At 44.9% G+C, this 20,113-nt stretch overlaps 1 protein-coding gene across 5 annotated transcripts in view; it reads left to right on the top strand.

Moving 5' to 3' along the window:
• LOC139277658 (double-strand-break repair protein rad21 homolog) overlaps nt 1–20,113 on the top strand; it is a 100,158-nt gene that overhangs the window by 64,242 nt on the left and 15,803 nt on the right. For all 5 annotated transcript variants that reach the window (XM_070896418.1, XM_070896417.1, XM_070896420.1 and 2 more), the window contains exons 9-12: nt 4,716–4,829; nt 7,870–8,099; nt 9,930–10,044; nt 15,946–16,091. In XM_070896418.1, the coding sequence (XP_070752519.1) occupies nt 4,716–4,829; nt 7,870–8,099; nt 9,930–10,044; nt 15,946–16,091 (605 nt within the window). The remainder of the gene's footprint in view (nt 1–4,715; nt 4,830–7,869; nt 8,100–9,929; nt 10,045–15,945; nt 16,092–20,113) is intronic.

Raw genomic sequence — 20,113 nt, 5'->3', positions numbered from 1 at the left:
TGCTTCCCATAACCTTTCGCTCCTTTATCGTAACTCTCTGTTTTCTGTTTGCATGGATAGAAGATTGGCTAACTAATATATTACCCCCAACCCCGTGAGCTGGGTGTACTTGTACACGAATCACAAAGTCAACATGCAGGTACAGCAAGCAATTCAAAAAGCAAATGATATGTTGGCTTTTCTTACAAGAGGATTTGAGTATAAGAGTAATATATGACCCTGGTGAGACCACATCTGGGGTATTGTGTACAGTTTTGGTCTCCTTACCTAAGGAAGGATATACTTGCCATAGAGGGAGTGCAACAAAGATTTCACCAGACTGATTCCTGGGATGGGGGGATTTTCCTCTGAGGTAAGATTGAGTAGACTAGGCCTATATTCTCTAGAGTTTAGAAGAATGAGAAGTGATCTCATTAAAACATACAGAATTCTTACAGAGCTTGACAGGGTAGATGCAGTGAGGATGTTTTCCCTGGCTGGGGATCTAAGAACATAAGAATTAGGAACAGGAGTAGGCCATCCAGCCCCTCGAGCCTACTCCGCCATTCAATAAGATCATGGCTGATCTGGCCGTGGACTCAGCTCCACATGCCCGCCCGCTCCCCGTAACCCTTAATTGCCTTATTGGTTAAAAATCTGTCTATCTGTGACTTGAATACATTCAATGAGCTAGCCTCAACTGCTTCCTTGGGCAGAGAATTCCACAGATTCACAACCCTCTGGGAGAAGAAATTCCTTCTCAACTCGGTTTTAAATTGGCTCCCCCGTATTTTGAGGCTGTGCCCCCTAGTTCTAGTCTCCCCGACCAGTGGAAACAACCTCTCCGCCTTTATCTTAGAAACATAGAAAATAGGTGTAGGAGTCGGCCATTCGGCCCTTCTAGCCTGCACCGCCATTCAATGAGTTAATGGCTGAACATGCAACTCGGTACCCCATTCCTGCTTTCTCGCCATACCTCTTGATCCCCCTAATAGTAAGGACTTCATCTTGTCTATCCCTTTCATGATTTTAAATGTTTCTATAAGATCACCCCTCATCCTTCTGAACTCCAACGAGTAAAGACCCAGTCTACTCAATCTATCATCATAAGGTAACCCCCCTCATCTCCGGAATCAGCCTAGTGAATCGTCTCTGTACCCACTCCAAAGCCAGTATATCCTTCCTTAAGTAAGGTGACCAAAACTGCACGCAGTACTCCAGGTGCGGCCTTACCAATACCCTATACAGTTGCAGCAGGACCGCCCTGCTTTTGTACTCCATCCCTCTCGCAATGAAGGCCAACATTCCATTCGCCTTCCTGATTACCTGCTGCACCTGCAAACTAACTTTTTGGGATTCATGCACAAGGACCCCCAGGTCCTTCTGCAACTCAGCATGTTGTAATTTCTCCCCATTCAAATAATATTCCCTTTTACTGTTTTTTTCCCCAAGGTGGCTGACCTCACACTTTCTGACATTGTATTCCATCTGCCAAACCTTAGCCCATTCGCTTAACCTATCTAAATCTCTTTGCAACCTTTCTGTGTCTTCTACACAACCCGCTTTCCCAGTAATCTTTGTGTCATCTGCAAATTTTGTTACACTACACTCTGTCCCCTCTTCCAGGTCATCTATGTATAATGTAAACAGTTGTGGTCCCAGCACCGATCCCTGTGGCACACCACTAACCACCGATTTCCAACCCGAAAAGGACCCATTTATCCCGACTCTCTGCTTTCTGTTCGCCAGCCTTTTCTCTATCCATGCTAATACATTTCCACTGACTCCGCGTACCTCTATCTTCTGCAGTCGCCTTTTGTGTGGCACCTTATCGAATGCCTTTTGGAAATCTAAATACACCACATCCATCGGTACACCTCTATCCACCATGCTCGTTATATCCTCAAAGAATTCCAGTAAATAAGTTAAACATGATTTCCCCTTTGATTGATTGCACTATTCCTATCTGGATGTCCCGCTATTTCTTCCTTAATGATAGTATCAAGCATTTTCCCAACTACAGATGTTAAACTAACCGGCCGATAGTTACCTGCCTTTTGTCTGCCCCCTTTTTTAAACAGAGGCGTTACATTAGCTGCTTTCCAATCTGCTGGTACCTCCCCAGAGTCCAGAGAATTTTGGTAGATTATAACGAATGCATCTGCTATAACTTCCACCTTCTCTTTTAATACCCTGGGATGCATTTCATCAGGACCAGGGGACTTGTCTACCTTGAGGCCCATTAGCCTGTCCAGCACTACCCCCCGAGTGATAGTGATTGTCTCAAGGTCCTCCCTTCCACATTCCTATGACCAGCAATTTTTGGCATGGTTTTTGTGTCTTCCACTGTGAAGACCGAAGCAAAATAATTGTTTAAGGTCTCAGCCATTTCCACATTTCCCATTATTAAATCCCCCTTCTCATCTTCTAAGGGACCAACATTTACTTTAGTCACTCTCTTCCGTTTTATATATCTGTAAAAGCTTTTACTATCTGTTTTTATGTTTTGCGCAAGTTTACCTTCGTAATCTATCTTTCCTTTCTTTATTGCTTTTTTAGTCATTCTGTGCTGTCGTTTAAAATTTTCCCAATCTTCTAGTTTCCCACTAACCTTGGCCACCTTATACGCATTGGTCTTTGATTTGATACTCTCCTTTATTTCCTTGGTTATCCACGGCTGGTTATCCCTTCTCTTACCACCCTTCTTTTTCACTGGAATATATTTTTGTTGCGCATTATGAAAGAGCTCCTTAAAAGTTCCTCAATTGTGCCACCGTTTAGTCTGTGTTTCCAGTCTACTTTAGCCAACTCTGCCCTCATCCCACTGTAGTCCACTTTGTTTAAGCATAGTACGCTCGTTTGAGACACTACTTTCTCATCCTCAATCTGTATTACAAATTCAACCATACTGTGATCACTCATTCCGAGAGGATCTTTTACTAGGAGATCGTTTATTTTTCCTGTCTCATTGCACAGGACCAGATCTAAGATAGCTTGCTCCCTTGTAGGTTCTGTAACATACTGTTCTAAGAAACAATCCCGTATGCATTCTATGAATTCCTCCTCCAGGCTACCCCAGAACCAGAGGTCACAGTCTCACGATAAGGGATCGACCATTTAGGACTGAGATTAGGAAAAATGTCGTCATTCAGAGGGTGGTGAATCTTTGGAATTCTCTGCCCCAGAGGGCTGTAGAGACTCAGTCGTTGAGTATATTCAAGACAGAGATCAATATATTCTTCGATATTGATGGAATCAAAGAATATGGGGATAGTGCAGGAAAGTGGAGTTGAAGTAGAAGATCAGCCATGATCTTATTGAATGGTGGAGCAGGCTCGATGGGCTGAATGGTCGACTCCCTCTCCTAATTCTTATGTTCTTATGCACTCAGTGCAACAGTCAAATGCTGTGATGTCCATTACAGCGACTGGCGGTGCTGTGCATGTGGAGATGTTTGGCTCGAGGTCAGGTTTCAGCTTCTGACACAACTCACCTACTGCCTCCATCGTAAATCACAGTATACAAAAACAGAGCTTCTCGGGTTAAATGCACTTCAGCCTAATGTCAGAGGTCATCTGTCCATGTCTGCTGCAGTGCCATCTACCAGGCAACCATCCTTTGTCCCTCCTTTCCATCCAAGTAACATGGATAAAACAAGCCTCATACAGAAAGCTACGGTGTCAGCATAATTTATATTGACTAAACATGGTGACATTCGTACAGTCACCAAAGAAATGGACTATAATAAGCAGGTTAAATGAAATAACAGCTGTGCCATAAACTATCAGCAGGCAGTAAATAAAGTGTGTGCGCTGAGTGCATAATAACATAAGAATGAGTTGACCTAGAATGAAAAGTGCAAAGTTGGCCTCTTGCAGACCAAAAGACCCTTTGGAGCCTGGGCTGTACATCAGTATAATACCCATGAACAGCTCCTGAGCACAGGTGCAATGAACTGCATGCAGCTACTAGAATCATTATTATGCAGGTACAGCAGGCGGTTAAGAAAGCAAATGGCATGTTGGCCTTCATAGCGAGGGGATTTGAGTACAGGGGCAGGGAGGTGTTGCTACAGTTGTACAGGGCGTTGGTGAGGCCACACCTGGAGTATTGTGTACAGTTTTGGTCTCCTAACTTGAGGAAGGACATTCTTGCTATTGAGGGAGTGCAGCGAAGGTTCACCAGACTGATTCCCGGGATGGTGGGACTGACCTATCAAGAAAGACTGGATCAACTGGGCTTGTATTCACTGGAGTTCAGAAGAATGAGAGGGGACCTCATAGAAACGTTTAAAATTCTGACGGGTTTAGACAGGTTAGATGCAGGAAGAATGTTCCCAATGTTGGGGAAGTCCAGAACCAGGGGTCACAGTCTAAGGATAAGGGGTAAGCCATTTAGGAGCAAAATGAGGAGAGACTTCTTCACCCAGAGAGTGGTGAACCTGTGGAATTCTCTGCCACAGAAAGTGGTTGGGGCCAATTCACTACATAAATTCAAAAGGGAGTTAGATGAAGTCCTTGCTACTCGGGGGATCAAGCGGGTATGGCGAGAGGGCAGGAATGGGGTACTGAGGTTTCATGTTCAGCCATGAACTCATTGAATGGCGGTGCAGGCTAGAAGGGCCGAATGGCCTGCTCCTGCACCTATTTTCTATGTTTCTATGTTTAACTGCACTGTGGCTTTACTTCCTGGAGCACACGTAAAGAAGCTATTTTTACATTTGATTATTTTAATAGGTGATTCAGATGTTCCTAATCGTTTAGTTCAAACGGAACGCGTTCTGTGTGATCAAACAACTCTACTGTCCAATGAAGAGGAGGGCTTTGCCTTACAGCCAGTTGATACTATTGGTTAGTTTTATTCTTCTTTATCTCTGAAATACTTCATGCGTTGTTGGGTTAGTTGCTTCTTTATTACTGGAAGTAATTAGTGTTTGTATAAATGCAGTTCCTGTTTTCAACTTCTTGATCTTATGTAAGAAACTGTTTGTTCTTCGAGAAAGTCAGTCATTAGCGCTGAGTGCCGATTTTCCCCTGGGGCCCCCTGACAGGTTCCAGACAGGTGCAGCGTTCCAGAGTTGTGCTACGCTTACAGGAGAAAAAGTCCGCACCTATTTCCTGGCTCTGGTCATTTGCACAGCTGGATACACTCCCCATGGAGGGCCACCCCTGAAAGTGGGAAAGTTGAAACAGGCGAGCAATAGACAGTTGGCCCCAAGGCCTAAAGGTCATGCTGTGGGAGGTGGAAGTCACCTGCTGCATCTTACCCGGGACTCCCGCAATCCCTCCTCCAGCTTTTAGGAGAACCCATCCGTTTGAATGCTCCACCAGCTATCACAGAGGAAAGTGAGGTAGAAGGGCTGGAAACACCTCCTTCTGCCTTGACACAGGAGCAGTAATAGCTCTTGGAGGAAGGCTTGAATATCCTAGGCCAGTGTAGTGGGAAAGGAGGTCTGATGTAACTGGTCAATTCCCTTCCTACTTATTCGTTGTTGAACACTCTTAATTTGCAGACATTGGTGCTCGAGTTTCTCCAAGCATGGGCTAAACATTATTAGAGAATCCAAATAGAAAACATGATCCTTTTTACAGGTAGTGGCATAAGTCACAGGCTAGAAATTTGGTTGGAGGATTCCTAAGGCGCTAATGCTGGGCGATCGCTAAATTTAGCGCTGGAAAATTTTTAGCAACAGGAACAGCAAAATTCAGTATTTGCACCTTGACAGTGGAATGGAGTGCTAAGGGAAGCGTTCCACACTTCTCTTAAGACGCTAGGCCAGGTGCGCAACTGAATATGCCGTGCTAAAGAGCTAGCTTTGTAGCGCCCGAAGAGAGGCCTCCCTACAACAACAACCAAAATATTCCCTATACATTACTCACCCCACATAAAAAAATCGCAAAAGAAAAATATCTATCACTCTTACCTCATACAGTCATTCCTTCCCTTAGTGCCTCGGGATAGCTCTGCACGGTAGCTTTCTCAGGCGGCGTCACTATGGGTCAGCGCAAAACAAATTTTGCTTCTGTGTCGATACTGGGGGCATTGCACACCGCCGCTGTGCTTCCGGGCATTACTCCTCAGCGCCGCTGTTACCGGCACACTGAATTTGCCAAACGGCACTCGCAGCTGCAAACCCTTTAGCGCCTCTCACGAGGGGTGCTATCCAACTAAATTTCTAACCGTATGTCTTTGATGTTCAGGCTCATTACTGGCATCCTGGACTAGTCTCATTCCAATTTCCTTCTGTTCTTGCAGCTTCAGGGTGAGGTAGAACTGTTTGAGAATTGCTTTGATTGTGGTTTCTCAGTAGGGCAAGATGAGTACTTAGCTCTAGATAAATAGGATAAGTCCGGGGATAAATAGGAGAAGGATGAGATTTATTCTGTAGGTGAGCCTTCAGGCAGGCAAATATTTTTTTTTGCTTTACTTGGCACAAGTAAAAACAAGCCAATGAATTGATCACCAGTTGTGTCTAGAAAACCTCACAACCTGTCAAAGATAGATGGCTTTTGTAGGGTGCCAAAACAGGGTCTTATGTTAATCATCAAACCCTTTTGCATGATAACTGTGTATCCAGTGCACTCCAGGCTTTGCAAGACATCCCAGTAGTGGTAACCCCCAAGCTGCATCCTGTTAACCACTGAGGTCTGTAAGAAAGGTGATGTAATGCTCGGCCCTGGCAAAGAGGGTGTTGGTCACCTGCTTAATACAGCTGTGAACTGCAGACTGTGAGATGCAGCTGATCTCTGCTGCACCAGTGGTGTACAAATTCAGGGCTATCATGATTTTGAGGACCACTGGCAAGGTATGCTTTCCTGTTCCGGCAGGCAGTAGGTTGTTTTGCAGGGGGTTGCACAGATCTGCAACAGCCTGTCAAAAGAAGCCTCGTCCTGCACTGCTCTTCGGATAGGTCCAGGAAGGTAAGTCCTGCACGCAGCCCCATCACCTGGTATATTCTGAGATGCCCAGCAAGTGGTGTGGTGCTTGCTGAGGCTACTGCTGCTACTGCACTTCCTCCCTCAAGTCTTCATACATAAGAAAGAAGGAAGAATGGTTCCCATAATAAGAGACACCTGATTAAAGGACAGTAAGGCAACATAAATGTAGAAATCGCGATTTGGAAACTGATGACATTCCTGGCAATCCAGACAGCAAACAATCCTGTGATCCAATGAGCTGCAGCTGAGAGCCCCCTTTTATACTGCTTCAGGAGTTCTTAGACGCCAGCAGGTCCGTGAGTGTATGGAGCATCCACAAATTTAAGTGAAGGTGTAGTAGTGTACAGGTGTGACGTCATCAGAATGTGGAATTGACCTTGTAATTAGGGGATGGTGCAGGACAGCCACAGACATGACGTTAACCCCTCCACACCCGCAGCATTCCCACTGGGCAGGGACTTCTAGTTTGCCAGTTAACATATGGTGAATACCCCATTGCTTTGAGTGGTATTTTCTCTAAGTTGACCATGTATATTATGTCTGCTTTTTTCCATGAATGTATAAACGTGGCAGTATGCCTATTGTTGGAAAATGTGTATTTTTGACTTTGTAGCTTTTACTGAAACCAAGGCAGAATGACTAATGTAAGAATTATGTATAGGATAGCCTGTAGTGATTTATATATTATTTATATAAGTGCTGAGCAGTTTCAAAAACTTGCTTTCCCCTATATAATATATATGTATTTATATTTTAAATGAATGTTTAGTGATGGTATTCTCTTTCAGCAAGGCAGTGTACAATGTTGTAATGCGGTCTGAAATCTACCACACTTACAGAATAAGAGGCAGACTCGTGAATGGTAATTGATACTTACAGTACAGTGTCAAAGATGTTGTAAGCACCATGGAATAAGTCATACAAGTGTACCTTGTACTGATATTGTTCTTAGTTTCTTCAGAAAAAAAACGGGGTAAGAGGAGACGGAAACTTACTGTGGATTGTGTTAAGGAGCTTGATAGTAAGACCATTCGTGAACAGATTGGGGACTTTTCTGACATAATCGCAACAATAGAGCTGGCTCCACCCACCAAGAAGCTGATGATATGGAAGGAGACAGGTGGAGTTGAAAAACTCAACTCTCACCCTGCCCAGGCCTTGATAAATGACCGATTATTAAAGGTAACTCATCGTGTTTATTTTTAACATGTGCCATTGTGATGGTGAAAATTAAGAACATCCCCCAAGTAAAAACATTTGCTTCACTTTTCCATTGTTTGTTGAAACATTCCTATTAGATTTTTTGAGGGTCAGGTTAAATATTTATCACACAGATTTCTAAAAACATCTTACCAGAGTGCCTCAAAAAAGTATTGAAATGTTTTAGATTTGTTAAAGTAGCTGATTTGTTTTACAGAGACTTAGCAAAAGGAAGCAACAGATAAAATATGGCCCAAGTTACACAGTACCAGAGGTTACCGACAATATGGTGGCATCCAGTTCGGATAGAGAGTGACTTTTTTTTCTTGAATGACATGGGGCATCTTATGAAAATATTTCAGCTGATATGGGTAGAAAGGCACTTGGTGATTTTGTGTTCAGATGAAAAACATCCTAGGTTCTTCTCATGGCCATCAGCAGCAGAGATGGTGTTGCTACATTTAATGCAATGTGTAAATCCCTCAATCAAACTATAATTTGGCAGTTCCATCAGTATAGATCTATACTGGAGAGTGCAAGAGTCAAATTATATAGGGTATGTTATTGATATTAGGCGAGGGCCCAGGGACAGCACGGGCCAGCCCACACTGCGATGTGTGCGCGCTCGGTCTGTGCAGCAGAGCTGGTCTCCAGTTAGTCTTGGGTAATCCTTGTCACTGGACCAAGACCTAGCTCTGTCAAGCCCGTGTGGTGGCTGGTGTGCAATGGCCTCAGGCATCTTCCACCTTTCACCATGTGGTTCGGGATCTGGAATATTAGGTCCTTCATTGAAACACCTGTGAACTCATCCCTTTTTGGCGTGGAAGCAAGTCATCCTCGTTTCGAGGGACTGCCTATGATGATGATGTCAGCCTATTATGTTACGGAAGGACAAAAAGATGATTGTTTTTTGTAATCATATATTTTACATAAATAGTAACTTATGAGAAAGTTATGACCCGTGGAACATAAATGCAGTGAGGCATGTACTTCAACCATAGTTACTGGCCAGTAACTGACAGGAGGCCCATGTCAGTACACATTCATTTGTGGTGGTTGTGAGCAGACTTCTCCTGGAAACATACACCCTGATATTAGATGGCAGGGCACACAGATAGTCCCTGGTGTGACCAGTCCTTGTGTGAGTGCATTAGAGTATGTCATGTTTTATCTGGTTGTATACCCCACAAAATGTCTGCTGCTTCTGTTTAGCTTTTCTGCGATAAATGGGGACAAGGAAAAAACACTCACCTTTAATGGCAAGCAGGACTCCTTCAAAACTGCTGCACCAACGGATTACCTCCCCCTGCTGGTCAGGCTCCTTGTGCCCATTTTCCACCAACATCACTAAAAAACAGATTATCTGGTCATTATCTCATTGCTATTTGTGGGAAATTGCTGTGCGCAAATTGGCTGCCGTGTTTCTTGCATTACAACAGTGACTACTTTTCAAAAGTATTTAATTGGCACTTTGGGACCTCCTGAGGTCATGAAAGGTGCTGTATAAATGCAAGTCCTTTTTTATTAAGATTAAGAGGAGCTAACTTCACAAAATTCACTGAAGCTAGCTGACCTGCCGCTGCAGGCTTGCCTGAATTGCAGGTCAGCACAGCCCCAGTTTTGCTGCCGTTTCAAAATCAGGGCTATAAACTTTTGGTGGCAAGTTTGCTGAATGCCAGAGTATTGGCAGGTATTCTTGTATCCCATTGTTGAAAAAGGTCCTTGTGTGCAGCAACCAATGTACGCAATACAAACTTTTTACATAATTGTGACTTATAAATTACTTTGTGTTTTATTTACTTTATTCATCAGTTGTTCAGACATTGCCTTAGAAAAAATCTAACTCGGGAGCAAAATGATCAGAGTAATGGTGTAGGGAGAAGATCTGGTATTGAACAAATGAGAAATGAGGAACACAATGTAATTGGTGAGTAATGAAATATTTTTTTTGTCGGGTTTTAAGTATATTTTTTCTGTACTAAACCATCATTTCAGCTGTAGCTCTTCAGTGGCACTAAAGGATCCACTCTGAAAATATTAATTCATCTTTACTTTTACAGATGCTGATGGGACTTACTTTGTATTTCTTTTTAATTTACCAAATTTTCTTCATTTCTCTTTCGTGATGCACCTGGTTGGGAATAGGGAAGATGTTTATTAAAAATATTTTTGAAGGTTAAGCTTTAAAATTCAAACATCACAAAATACTTAAGAGCCCTGATTTTACATCCACATTGCAGAGCCTCATTGGTGGCAGGTACAAGTCACGAATCAAATGCATGACCGTGTGTGCTTAATTTGTCGCACGGCAAATTTTCCAAGGCATGATTTTGCTGGGCCAAATGAATCCGTGCTTCAGGCAAGTGAAAGCCCCATGTTAGAATTATTGAAATAAGGTGCTATGCTAAGTTGGGCAAATTTTGGCAAATTTCTGCCCCAGCAGCAGCTCGCCCCATATAAAATTGATGCACAATAGCTCCAGGCCTGGTCTGATTTGACATAATCCTTAAAGTAAAGTTGCTATAGTTGGAGTTGATGGTGAATGAGCTATTTTTGCTTGTGTATCTTTGGATTTTTGCAGAAGATTTCACTTTGCTATACAATACTTGCCTGCAATCTTTTATTTTGTCGCTGTTTTACAAGAAGCAACAAACTGTTCTCCACATGAGAGTGATGATCACAAAAGCATTAAGCTTCTATGTTACAGTGAACTTTCAGGCCACTGCAGGGGATATCTGCTAGATAAGTAATTCTGTTCTTCATTATAAGTGATGTGAGGCCATGTTTATCATTGAAAATTAGACACCAACTGGAGAGAACACAGAATTTTTACTGCTGTTGACCCCCCCAAGAGTCCAGGGCTTTAAGGAATACATGTGGCCATCAGAGCTCCACATAAAATCATAGAATAGTACAGCACAGAAGGAGGCCATTCGGCCTATCGAGTCTGCGTGTGCTCTTTTGAAGCGCAACCCAGTTAGTCTCACTTCCCTGCTCTTTCCCCATGTTCCTGCAATTTTTTCTCCTTTAAATATTTATCCATTTTCTTTTTGAAGACTACTATTGACTCTGTTTCCACCATCCTATGAGCCAGTGCATTCCAAATCCTAACCACTCATTGCGTTACAAAGTTTCTTGTCGCCTCTGTTTCTTTTGCCTATCACCTTAAATCTGGGCCTTCCCATTATCAACCCTTTAGCCACTGGAAACAGTTTCTCTTTATTTACTCTATCTAAACCCTCATTATTTTAAACACTTCTATAAAATATCTTCTTAGCCTTCTCTGCTCCAAGTAGAACAACCCCAGCTTCTTAACACTATGCTTCTCTTTGGTGGCCATATAAGGCTTGCTTGGTGACCTTACAAGGCTTGCAACTGCAGTTTTCCCAAGACCTGAAAGGAAGGATCTCCATCCTTGGCTCAGTGGGCAGTACTTTCGGCTCTGAATCAGAAGGTTGTGGGTTCAAGCCCCACTCCAGAGACTTGAGCACAAAAATCTAGGCTGACACTCCCAGTGCAGTGCTGAGGGAGAGCTGCACTGTCGGAGGTGCCGTCTTTCGGATGAGTCATTAAACCAAGGCCCCATCTACTCTCTCAGTTGGATTTAAAAGATTCTATGGCATGAGTTTGAAGAATAGCAAAGGAGTTATCCATGGTGTCCTGGCCGTATTTATCCCTCAATCAGCATAACTAAAAATAGATTATCTACTGGTTGTGAAAGGCGCTATATAAATGCAAGTCTATCTAATCTATCTATCTTATCTATCTAATTTAACTATCTTATCTATATCTAATTTAACTAAATTATCTATCTATGTTAACTGCCTCTAACAACAGTGGAATATAACCCAGGGCCAAAGAGGGAGCGCGTAGGCCAGCTGAGTGGGGGAATTGCTGATACTCCTCTAACTTTGGTCTCTTGAGCATCCCCAATTTCAGTCGCTCCAACATTGGCGGCAGTGCCTTCAGCTGCCTAGGCCCTAAGCCCTGGAATTCCATTCCTTCTCTGCCTCTCTACCTCTTTCCTCTTTGAAGATGCTCCTTAAAATCTACCTCTTTGACGAAGCTTACAGTCGCCTGCCCTACTACCTCCTTGTGTGGCTTGGTGTCACATTTTCTTTTATTAGGCTCCTGTCAAGTTCCCTGGGACGTTTTACTATGTTAAAGGTGTTATATAAATACATGTTGCAGAACGGGGCCCATCATGAGGGACACCAACTGCACAGCAAAGCTTCTAAAGGCAAAAATAAGCTGGGCCATGAGGAGGGGAGGGGATGGCCTGAGGCTTCACCAAAGTGGCCAATTTTTTAATTATTAAAATGAATTGTATAAAGAAATTACAAATTTAAAAAATATTTATTTAAAAATAACTTAAAAGTTACATATAAAATCAAATACTTATTCTTCAGAAGCTTCTGGTAGGTTAAGATGGTGATTAAAGTTGTCAGGGAGAGTTCACAAATTTACTTCAGAGCCATCTAGTGGCCGGTGCCTGTAATTACAGTTGACATTGGAAAATTAAAAAAGGAAATGTGGACATAGGAATTTATAATGGGAAAAGTTGATACTACTTATTCATTCACGGGTGGCAAAGCTAGCTTATATTGGCCATCTCTAGCTGCCCTTGAAAAAGTGGTGTTGAGCCGTATTTTTAAACTGCTCCAGTCTGTGTGGTGAAGGTATTCCCACTGTGCTGTTAAGTAGGTTACTCTTATTATACTCCTTTGTAGCGGTTTGATACAACTGAGTGGCTTGCTAGGCCATTTCAGAGGTGAGTTAAGAGTCAACCCACATTGCTGTGGGTCTGGAGTCACATAAGTGTTAGACCAGGTAAGGATGGCAGGTTTCCTATAGGACATTAGTGAACCAGTTGGGTTTTATGACAATCTGATCGATTGCTTCATGGTCACCATTACTGATACCTGCTCTTTATTCCAGATTTATTTAATTGTTTTCTTTTAACTAAATTTAAATTCACAAACTGCCATGTGGGATTTGAATGCACATCTCTGGTTCATTAGTCCAGGCCTCTGGATTAATAATCCAGTATCCTAACCACTACATCTGGGTAATCATCATTGGCAGTCCCTCGGAATCGAGGAAGACTTGCTTCCACTCCTGAAGTGAGTTCTTTGGTGGCTGAACAGTCCAATACGAGAGTCACAGGTGGGACAGATAGTCGTTGAGGGAAGGGGTGGGTGGGACTGGTTTGCCGCATGCTCTTTCCGCTGCCTGCGCTTGATTTCTGCATGCTCTCGGTGTTGAGACTCGAGGTGCTCAGTGCCCTCTCAGATGCACTTCCTCCACTTAGGGCGGTCTTGGGCCAGGGATTCCCAGGTGTCACTGGGGATGTCGCACTTTATCATGGAGGCTTTGAGGGTGCCCTTGGAGCGTTTCCGTTGCCCATCTTTGGCTTGTTTGCCGTGAAGGAGCTCCGAGTAGAACGCTTGCTTTGGGAGTCTTGTGTCTGGCATGCGGACTATGTGGCTTGCCCAGCGGAGCTGATCAAGTGTGGTCAGTGCTTCAATACTGGGGTTGTTGGCCTGGTCGAGGATGCTAATGTTGGTGTGCCTGTTCTCCCGGGGAATTTGTAAGATCTTGCGGAGACATCGTTAGTGATGTTTCTCCAGCAACTTGAGGTGTCTGCTGTACATGGTCCAAGTCTCTGAGCCATACAAGAGGACAGGTATTACTACAGCCCTGTAGACCATGAGCTTGGTGGCAGTTTTGAGGGCCTGGTCTTCAAACACTCTTTTCCTCAGGCGGCCGAAGGCTGCACTAGCGCTCTGGAGGCGGTGTTGGATCTCGTCATCGATGCCTGCTCTTTTGATAGAATGCTCCCGAGATATGGGAAGTGGTCCACGGTGTCCAGGGCTACGCCGTGGATCTTGATGACTGGGGGGCAGTGCTGTGCGGTGAGGACAGGCTGGTGGAGGACCTTTGTCTTACGGATGTTTAGCGTAAAGCCAATGCTTTCGTACGCCTCAGTAAATACGTCGACTATGTCCTGGAGTTCAGCCTCTGTATGTGCGCAGACGCAGGCGTCGTCCGCGTACTGTAGCTCGATGACTGAGGTTGGGGGTGGTCTTGAACCTGGCCTGGAGACGGCGCAGGTTGAATAGGTTCCCACTGGTTCTGTAGTTGAGTTCCACTCCAGCGGGGAGCTTGTTGACTGAGGTGAAGCATGATGGCGAGAAAGATTGAGAAGAGGGTTGTTGCGATGACGCATGTCGTCGTGAAGCAGGTGGAGGATGGTGACGAACTTTTGGGGGCATCCAAAACGGAGGAGGACGCTCCATAGACAGTGTCAAAGGCCTTTGTAAGGTCGAAGAAGGCTATGTATAAGGGCTGGCGCTGATCCCTGCATTTTTCTTGTAGCTGTCGCGCTGCAAAAATCATGTCCGTTGTGCCCCTTTGGGGATGAAATCTGCACTGTGACTCCGGGAGGAGCTCCTCGGCCATGGGAAGAAGATGGTTGAGGAGGACTCTAGCGACGACTTTCCCAGTGTCTGATAGCACGGAGATTCCTCTGTAGTTGCCATAGTCGGACTTGTCCCCCTTTTTAAAGATGGTCACGATCACTGCATCTCTGAGTTCTCCCGGCATGCTCTCCTCCCTCCGGGTGAGAGAGATGAGGCTGTGTATTCGCGCTATACTTCAATGCCTCAGCAGGGATTCCGTCCGCACCTGTAGCCTTGTTTTCTAGCTGTCTTATGGCTTTTTCTACCTTGTGCAGTGTTGGGGTCTCACTGAGGTGATGGCGGGTAGCATGCTGCGGGATGGAGTCAAGAAACTCGAGTCTAGAAACTCGAGTCAAAGGCAGTCTCGATTGAGGAGATCTTCGAAGTGCTCCTTCCAGCGGGCCCTGACTGCCTCGGTGTCCTTGATGAGAGTTTCCCCATTCTTGGCCAGCAGTGGGATGGGGCCTTGAGTGTTTGGACCGTAGGTGGCCTTGACTGCGATGAAGAATCCTCACACATCATGGTTGTCGGCCAGCTGCTGTATCTCCTGTGCTTTCTCCATCCACCACCTGTTCTTTAGGTCCCGGGTTTTTTTATTGGACCTCAGTCTTGAGTCGTCTGTAATGCTGCTTTGCTGCTCTGGAGTTGGGTTGTTGCAGGCCACATAGTCCGCATGCCAGACATGAGACTCCCAAAGCAAGTGCTCTACTCTGAGCTCCTTCATGGCAAACGAGCCAAAGGTGGGCAGCGGAAAGGCTACAAGGACATCTTCAAAGCTTCCCTGATAAAAGTGCAACATTCCCACTGTCACCTGGGAGTCCCTCGCCCAAGACTGCCCGAAGTGGAGGAAGAGCATCCGAGAGGCGCTGAGCACCTCGAGTCTCATCGCCGAGAGCATGCAGAAATCAAGCGCAGACAGCGGAAAGAGCGTGCGGCAAACCAATCCCACCCACCTCTTCCCTCAACGACTATCTGTCCCCCTGTGACAGAGTCTGTGGCTCTCGTATTGGACTGTTCAGCCACCAAAGAACTCACTTCAGGAGTGGAAGCAAGTCTTCCTCGATTCCGAGGGACTGCCTATGATGATGATAATGTTGCATAAGACTCAGAAATGCCCTGCGTTTGCGATCTATTAGCTCTTGGATCTCCTGATCTGGGTAATAGTAATATAATAACTTGACCAAAAAGCGTGACACAGGGAGTAAGGTTTCTTGACGGGAAAGATTTTAATGTAAAGTATAAATAAAATAGTTTTCAAAGTGTGAGTATGGCCAGCCCATGCAGATTATATTTGAAGTGTCCTGTTTCCTAACAATGCTTTTACTTGTTTCTCTTCCCTCTCCAACTCTTTTTCTAATTTGGTAAAGATTTGCCCATGATGGAGGAGCTGTGTAATATGCAAGAGTCCATAATAATTGAATCCAGCAGGATCAGCATTGACCACACACCAATGTCAGTGCAGAAAATAAGCACAGACAGGGACAGTGCATCTGAAAAAGAGATCAATAAATCTGTAAGTATCTGTACTTTCACAGTTTCTCTACTCTGAATTAGCAGCAACATACTTCTTAAGGATGTTAGAGGTGGTTTTATTGCTACCTAGTGGGAAACCTACTAATATTTATTGTGGAAACATCTGAAGGGGTCAGGACAGTGATTGTGAGGGAACAAGTTGGGGCAATGACTCCCAGAAACATACAGAAATAATGAAATTGTTTATAGGAGATAATAGGTTCGGAGGGCATTTTAATGCAAAAATTTGGCAAAAAACAATTTTTCAAAAACCTTGGCCAAGAAATTCCGAGCTAATCCCACTCCTGAGGTGAAGAAGTTGAGGAAACTGGTGACTTTGACAGCCACTGGTAAGGCATGTCCACCAGGTCCTCTGGGCTGCAGATCTGTTAACATATTTCTGCTGCACTTTCAGCAAATTAACACCAGCGGAGCAAGAGCAACTCTGAGGAATTTCCCGGTACTTATCTTGTAGCAAGATTAGGGCGGTGAATTTTTGTGTGAGGTTCTCCTGCCTGTCCACCATAACTTCGGCAGAATTACCATGGAACCTCCAGAAAACGGTGATTATGCTGAAGTTGTGGCAGACAAATAGGAGAACCCCACATGGAAATACACCCTAAAAGTCTTAACCACATAGACATTTCCTCTGTATAATGTCTGTTTAAAAAAAAAATCTCTTTAATTGCATTAGTAAATGGTCTATGCTTTTGTGACATGTCAGGACGTCTTCCCCCTATATTCTTCCAACCTCCTCAAGAAGTATCATTGCAAGCACAGAGATGCTCAACTCATGTCACCTATAAGCTCTGTCAATGAGTGGTTCACTACTCAGTCCTGGATGCCATCAAGACGGTTTCTCTTTTTAAAAAAAAAATGTTTACCTCCGGATATGAGGTACTGGCAATTGCCCATCACTACGTGCCTTGACAAGATGATGGTGAAGGTGCTTTGAGACTGGAATGTTTAGCACTGATCCAGCACAGACCGTATTCAGTTGGTTGTGGATTTCCCAATCTCAGGATGCCTCCTGATGAATTGAAAAGAATGTGAGCATTGCTGGACCCTGTGCAGCCGTCTACAGACAGAGGTTCCCAGCTGAGGCTTACCTTCCTGACAAATTGGTGACCTAAGTGGCACTTTTTCAGCGTACTGCAAGAAGAAAGCCCCCACATAACTTCTGCAAGGTAAGAGACTACAGGTGTTTTTTAAATTCAGATGACGCAGCGACTAACTGCAGAATGCTGTGCTACATTGTGGTGCACTGTGGAAGTGCCTCTGCAAACATACCAGTCTCAAACCTATCATTGCAGAAAACTAATGGAGGCGCTATGTGTTTACAGTGAAGCAGAGAAACATAGAAAATAGGTGCAGGAGCAGGCCATTCGGCCCTTCAAGCCTGCACCGCCATTCAATGAGTTCATGGCTGAACATGCAACTTCAGTACCCCATTCCTGCTTTCTTGCCATACCCCTTGATCCCTCTAGTAGTAAGGACCACATCTAACTCCTTTTTGAATATATTTAGTGAATTGGCCTCAACAACTTTCTGTGGTAGAGAATTCCACAGGTTCACCACTCTCTGGGTGAAGAAGTTTCTCCTCATCTCGGTCCTAAATGGCTTACCCCTTATCCTTAGACTGTGACCCCTGGTTCTGGACTTCCTCAACATTGGGAACATTCTTCCTGCATCTAACCTGTCTAAACCCATCAGAATTTTAAACGTTTCTATAAGGTCCCCTCTCATTCTTCTGAACTCCAGTGAATACAAGCCCAGTTGATTCAGTCTTTCTTGATAGGTCAGTCCCCGCCATCCCAGGAATCAGTCTGGTGAACCTTCGCTGCACTCCCTCAATAACAAGAATGTCCTTCCTCAGGTTAGGAGACCAAAGCTGTACACAATACTCCAGGTGTGGCCTCACCAAGGCCCTGTACAACTGTAGCAACACCTCCCTGCCCCTGTACTCAAATCCCCTCGCTATGAAGGCCAACATGCCATTTGCTTTCTTAACCGCCTGCTGTACCCGCATGCCAACCTTCAATGACTGATGTACCATGACACCCAGGTCTCGTTGCCACTCCCCTTTTCTTAATCTGTCACCATTCAGATAATAGTCTGTCTCTCTGTTTTTACCATCAAAGTGGACAACCTCCATTTATCCACATTATGGGCCCAAGTTTCCACACGATAAAAAACGGGCGCCCCTCCGAGCTGGGCGCCCGTTTTTCGCGCCTAAAACGGCGCCGGAAAAAAAACTCGTGATTCTGGAGGGCCCTGCAGCGCCTTGTCTGTTTGGCGTGGCACCCAGGGGGGCGGAGCCTACACTCGTGCCGATTTTGTAAGTGGGAGGGGGCGGGTACTATTTAAATTAGTTTTTTTCCTGCCGGCAACCCTGCGCATGCGCGTTGGAGCGTTCGCGCACGCGCAGTGTGAAGGAAATATTGGCACTCGGCCATTTTTGTAGTTCTTTGTAGCTGTTTAATTTTTGAAATTTTTTTAATAAAACCACATTGCCATCAGCACTGAGGCTTCCTGCAGCCTTCTCACTGTCTCCTTTCCGCCCGCCATCTGGAACGGCTTCCTCCCCCCCCCCCCGGCTACGTTCGGTCGATCGGGCCCGGACTCCCTCCCTCCCGCCGTCTGGAACGTCTTCCTCTTCCCCCCCCCCCCCCCCCCCCCCGCCTCCCCCGCTGCGTTCGGTCGGGCCCGCACTCCCTCCCACCATCTGGAACATCTTCCTCACCCCCCCCCCCCCCGACTGCGTTCGGGGCAGTCGGGCCCGCACTCCCTCCCTCTGCGTTCGGGCGGTCGGTCGGGCCCGCACTCCCTCCCTCCCGCCCGCTGTCGGGAACAAACGAACAAACTTGTGAGGCTGGCTGAAGCACTTTCACACAGGTAGGAAGATGGTTTATTTAATCTTTTCTTTGCTTATAAATGTTTATTCAGGTTGGATTTATTTGTATAATTTTGTATAAGTATAAATAAGGATTTATTGTAGAATTTAATGACTTCCCCTCCCCCCCCCCCACCTCGTTCTGGACGCCTAATTTGTAACCTGCGCCTGATTTTTTAATGTGTAGAACAGGTTTTTTCAGTTCTACAAAAATCTTCACTTGCTCCATTCTAAGTTAGTTTGGAGTATGTTTTCACTGTGGAAACTTTGAAATCAGGCGCCAGTGGCCGGACACACCCCCTTTTGAAGAAAAAATTCTGTTCCAAAGTAGAACTGTTCTACCTGACTAGAACTGCAGAAAAAAAATTGTGGAGAATTGCGATTTCTAAGATAGTCCGTTCTCCACCAGTTGCTCCTAAAAAATCAGGTGCAAATCATGTGGAAACTTGGGCCCTATACTTCATCTGCCATGCATTTGTCCACTCACCTAACCTATCCAAGTCACTGCAGCCTCATAGCATCCTCCTCGCAGCTCACACTGCCACCTAATTTAGTGTCATCCGCAAATTTGGAGATACTACATTTAATCCCCTCGTCTAAATCATTAATATACAGTGTAAACAGCTGGGGCCCCAGCACAGAACCTTGCGGTACTCCACTAGTCACCGCCTGCCATTCTGAAAAGTACCCATTTACTCCTACTCTTTGCTTCCTGTCTGACAACCATTTCTCAATCCATGTCAGCACACTACCCCCAATCCCATGTGCTTTAACTTTGCACATTAATCTCTTGTGTGGAACCTTGTCGAAAGCCTTCTGAAAGTCAAAATATACCACATCAAATGGTTCTCCCTTGTATACTCTACTGGAAACATCCTCAAAAAATTCCAGAAGATTTGTCAAGCATGATCTCCCTTTCACAAATCCATGCTGACTTGGACCTATCATGTCACCTCTTTCCAAATGCTCTGCTATGACATCCTTAACAATTGATTCCATCATCTTACCCACTACCGATGTCAGGCTGACCGGTCTATAATTCCCTGTTTTCTCTCTCCCTCCTTTTTTAAAAAGTGGGGTTACATTGGCTACCCGCCACTCGATAGGAACTGATCCAGAGTCAATGGAAT

This window comes from Pristiophorus japonicus, chromosome 12, assembly GCF_044704955.1.
Source record: "Pristiophorus japonicus isolate sPriJap1 chromosome 12, sPriJap1.hap1, whole genome shotgun sequence".
Taxonomy (NCBI): domain Eukaryota; kingdom Metazoa; phylum Chordata; class Chondrichthyes; family Pristiophoridae; genus Pristiophorus; species Pristiophorus japonicus.
This window is presented reverse-complemented; position numbering and strand designations above follow the sequence as displayed.